The sequence below is a fragment of the Protobothrops mucrosquamatus genome, unplaced genomic scaffold (assembly GCF_001527695.2).
Source record: "Protobothrops mucrosquamatus isolate PMUCROS unplaced genomic scaffold, P.Mucros_1.0 scaffold88, whole genome shotgun sequence".
In the NCBI taxonomy this organism is placed as follows: Eukaryota; Metazoa; Chordata; class Lepidosauria; order Squamata; family Viperidae; genus Protobothrops; species Protobothrops mucrosquamatus.
Genome location: NW_015386464.1, coordinates 422,566 through 426,523, shown reverse-complemented (window position 1 = coordinate 426,523; position 3,958 = coordinate 422,566). Strand labels below are relative to the sequence as shown.

The 3,958-nt window shown below is 37.9% G+C and overlaps 1 protein-coding gene across 1 annotated transcript; it reads right to left on the bottom strand.

Moving 5' to 3' along the window:
• Positions 1–1,902: 1,902 nt before the first annotated feature.
• On the bottom strand, positions 1,903–3,200 carry CUNHXorf21 (chromosome unknown CXorf21 homolog). The gene has a single exon (XM_015812491.1). It carries the CDS (start codon positions 3,120–3,122, stop codon positions 2,247–2,249), a length of 876 nt encoding a protein of 291 aa, XP_015667977.1. The 5' UTR covers positions 3,123–3,200; the 3' UTR covers positions 1,903–2,246.
• Positions 3,201–3,958: the final 758 nt, after the last annotated feature.

Below are 3,958 nucleotides of genomic sequence, written 5' to 3'. Positions count from 1 at the left end.
ATAAGAAAAACAAAAGAAAGTGTAGATTCATTCATTATACATGTCCAATACTGTAACTGCAACTCATTCTTCCTTATGCCATATCCATACACAATTGCATACCAACCTGTTCGCCCTTTAAACCTTCCCATATCTTAAAGGTTTTAAAGAAAAATATACTGTGAACAAGAGCATTAGTCTCCCAAAGTTTTGGTTTCCATTTTATTCAGCACCATTTCTCAAATATCTGGATAAAGATGCCAAAGAAATCCACTGAGAATTGTGAGTCATTAAGCAAATACCCACCCAAATCCAAGCCGTTCTGGTCTTGGTCCCTCTCACCTCCCAAACCCCTTCCCCCTGGCTCTGCCCTCTTGGTTGCCCTGCGTTGCAGGGCAGCAAGCTGTCCCAGAACTGCTTACCACCCTCTGGGAAGTCACAAACACCCCAGCCCAGTACCAGCCACAATTCCTCTCGCCATCTCCACACTCCAAAATCCCTGCTATCCTGCTCTTTGTGGCTGCAGTTGAACTTTGCTGTTTTCCTGCTCCCATTGCTGATGAAAATAACCAGCTGGCTGCTAGGCCAGACTGGGCTGGACTTCAGCTGTGTGTGGGGGGGTGTCAAAAGAAGGTCTAGAGTCACGGCATGCCAAACACCCGTGTAAAAAAGCTCCTGGAGCACAGCATGCAAAAATGCCGCTTTGCAGAAAATGTTCCTAGGCCAGGCTAAAAAGAAAAAGAAAGGCAAAAACAGCCGCAGAATCATCTCACGCCAAAAAAGTCTCTTTGCCTTTGCTGCTTTGAGCTTTTTGTTTTTTTTATTTTTGGGGAATGCAAAGCCTGCCTCACCTACAAGCTCTTTGCAAAGGGGCTTTTGGTATGCTATGGGTCTGGGGTACTTTTGCCTTCTTTTTCACAGCATGAAGCCGAAGCCCAGCCCAACAGTAAGGGCACCCATGCCTTGTCAGCAGTGAGAGCAAGAGTATGGCAAAGGTCAGCTGGGACAGTACAGCACAAGGTGGCAGGGGACCAAAAGGGTATGGTGGAAACATAGGTAGTGGCAGTGGTTTTTTTGTAAGAAAAAAGGTGCCAGAACTCACATCTTGTTAATTTTTTATTTACCTTTTGCACATAGTCAATCACTGTACACACACACACGTCAGTTGTGTAATGAAACATAACAGTCATCGCTTGCAGTAAGCACTCAGCGCGCAACCACATGACCAATCACAAGCTGAGCAGTGCCCCAAGCTGAGCAGCCGGATGAAGTACGCATGCATCGGACTCGACACAAAAGCAGCCCGCATGCACCGTTTTAATGATTTTGCCACCAACCTGCTATGCTTGACAGGGCGATTCAAGTCCATGTGGACCAAACATCAAATTTTCAAAAGTTACTTTTAAAACTTGGAATATCTGTCAAAAAAAGGTGCCGGAGCTCTGTTCCGGTGAGTTCTATGACAAAAAAAGCACTGGATAGTGGTATTCCTGCAGCTTTAAGTGCAGGTAATCTTCTAGGCTCCCAAATTTTGATCAAGTGACCGCAAGGCCACTGCAACAGCTTTAACTTTGGACATGTATCCTAAGTGTATTCATTTAGCACTGTCATAACTTTGAATGGTCACTGGGTGAATTATCATAAATCAAGGTCTATCTATACATTCTTAAACTGTTCTATAAGCTGACATATTAGAATTGTGGATCATTTTTTAAATCTATAAATAGCTTCTAGGAGAATTTAGTATGGCAAATCAGAGGTAAGAAGTATGAAAATATATTTCCAAGTATGTTGAAAACTGAAATATAGTGTTCTGACCACAAAGAGGGAAAAAAGACAGGAAATGAAACATATCATTTAAAAATGATTTATTAAGAGAAAAATTCATAGTTATCTTTATTGTTATTAGACATAATGGATTTACATTATATAAATTATCTGTACAGTTAAATGATGCTCCCATACACAAGAGGAAGCTTTCACTAGGTGACCAATATTTAGTAGATTGCAAAAGAATAATAATAATAATAAATAATAATAATAACTTCAGGAAAACTTTCAAAGGTCCCTTATTAACTGAACTTTTTGCAGACACACAAAACTGTTTAGTAGGGAAGGAGGAGAAAGCACAAAAGAAGAAAGGAAAATGAAAAATCCTGGAAGAATTTTACTTGTGAAATAATTAAGATTTGGCAGTTCAACTGTATCCTGATAGTTTTAGAACTCAGAAATTAAACTGATTTCTACCTTTCAAGACAGAGTGAACTTTATTTAGTGCTGAACTGGGAAATGTGGAGACTGGGAGTGCTCATTTCACTTGACACCTTTCCACTAGCTAATTGCAGAAGGCAGTTAATAACCATATCTTTGGCTTTGGTGGTCTTCATGTTCATCTCTTGGGATAGTTTCATGCTGATTTGATCTACATTTGTCATTATGAACTCTGAAGTCAAGATTTGAGTGGGAGATATGCTGCTGCCCATCACATCCATGATATATTGTTTATAAAGCTCTAGTACTTTCTCCTCCAAATAATTATTCAGAATTGAATTTGAGAGAGGCTGTTGATGGTGCATGATGCTGGCCATGATGCAGCATGATGAATTCCTTTGGGACGGTTTCCGCGGGACCTCAACAGGCAATATTGGAATTGAATCTATTGCCAATGGAATCTCTGACGATTCCAAGAATGGGCATATCCCACTGTCATAAATAGCATCTCTTTTAATTGAATTCATTGGCAGCACCTGATCACCAGCGATATGCAGGTCATTGTAGTTCTTACAAATGCTTTTACAAGAAGAAGGAACAAGGTAAGTATCTTTGCTTATGGATGATCTCACACAGATTTCCACAGGTTCAGATGTTTGCCTTTCAAATATTGGATATTGAATAGTTTGTTTCAATGTGTCTTTCTTTTGTTTATTATTTTTGGGTTTTTTGGAAGAAACAGAGATCATAAATGTGTCCATGGATCTATAATTACAAAATAAACTTCTACTTTGCATGTTGTCTGTTGATTCATAAGTGACACCATTTAATGACTTCAATTCATGTATTGCCTCTTCTGTTTCTGTTCCATAGAGCGTGTAATTCAAGAGCTCATGATAAGGGATTTTACAAAGATATCCTTCAGACAGCATTCTTTGGCAAGAGGGGAGAAGAAAAAAGATTATCAGAACATGCAAAATATTACTAATAAGAAATCAGAGCTGACTGTGAGTTTACTGGCTGAAATATTTGGCATGGTATTTGATCAAATATAATGTGCTGACCTTGAAATAAGTATGATATTTAAATTCATTCTTAATTAATCATAATCCCTGTTTCAAAGCTCATGAAACTTAAGATAAACCAGCCATTCCAGCCAAGTAAAATATTACTGGTGTATACATGTAAGGGTTTATTGATAAATCAAGAGCCAAATTCTATTAGGGTAGCCACACTCTTTGTTTCTCAGTATGAAGACCATGACAATGGAAGACCAATTTGGTCCCAAGGAACAGCTGTGGGGAATTTGCTGAGCCACTCACCACTAGACAAAGAATTCTATTTTTGCTAATTTGGAAAGTACAAGGGTAGCATTACTGTGCTACATTTATCAGCTACAGTAATTTTAATCACAGACTTTGGCCTAATAAAAAGAAACAAAGGCCAAAAATAGCATTTCAAAAAACCCCAGCAAAAGAATACCAAATACCTAAGAATGATATGATGCAAATCATATTTTTTTTACCTTAATAAAATTGTTTTATCTTCCTTTTTTTCCATTCCACATCCTGTTTTTCTAATTTTGAATCTGCAAAAAAGGGTTTTTCCTCTATTTTGAATTGCTTATATTTGAATATAGGCTGCTTTGGAAGACAATAATTTCTGGGGGGAAAATGTGTTTTTTAAGCAATATATAATTGTTAGCACATCTGAACAGTAATAGTTTAGTTAACATTTAAAAGTTAAGTTTAAAATATTAGTAAAGGTT

Excerpts from the sequence above, each read along its gene's own strand:
- CUNHXorf21 (XM_015812491.1), bottom strand. The coding sequence starts at position 3,122 with ATGCTGTCTGAAGGATATCTTTGTAAAATCCCTTATCATGAGCTCTTG.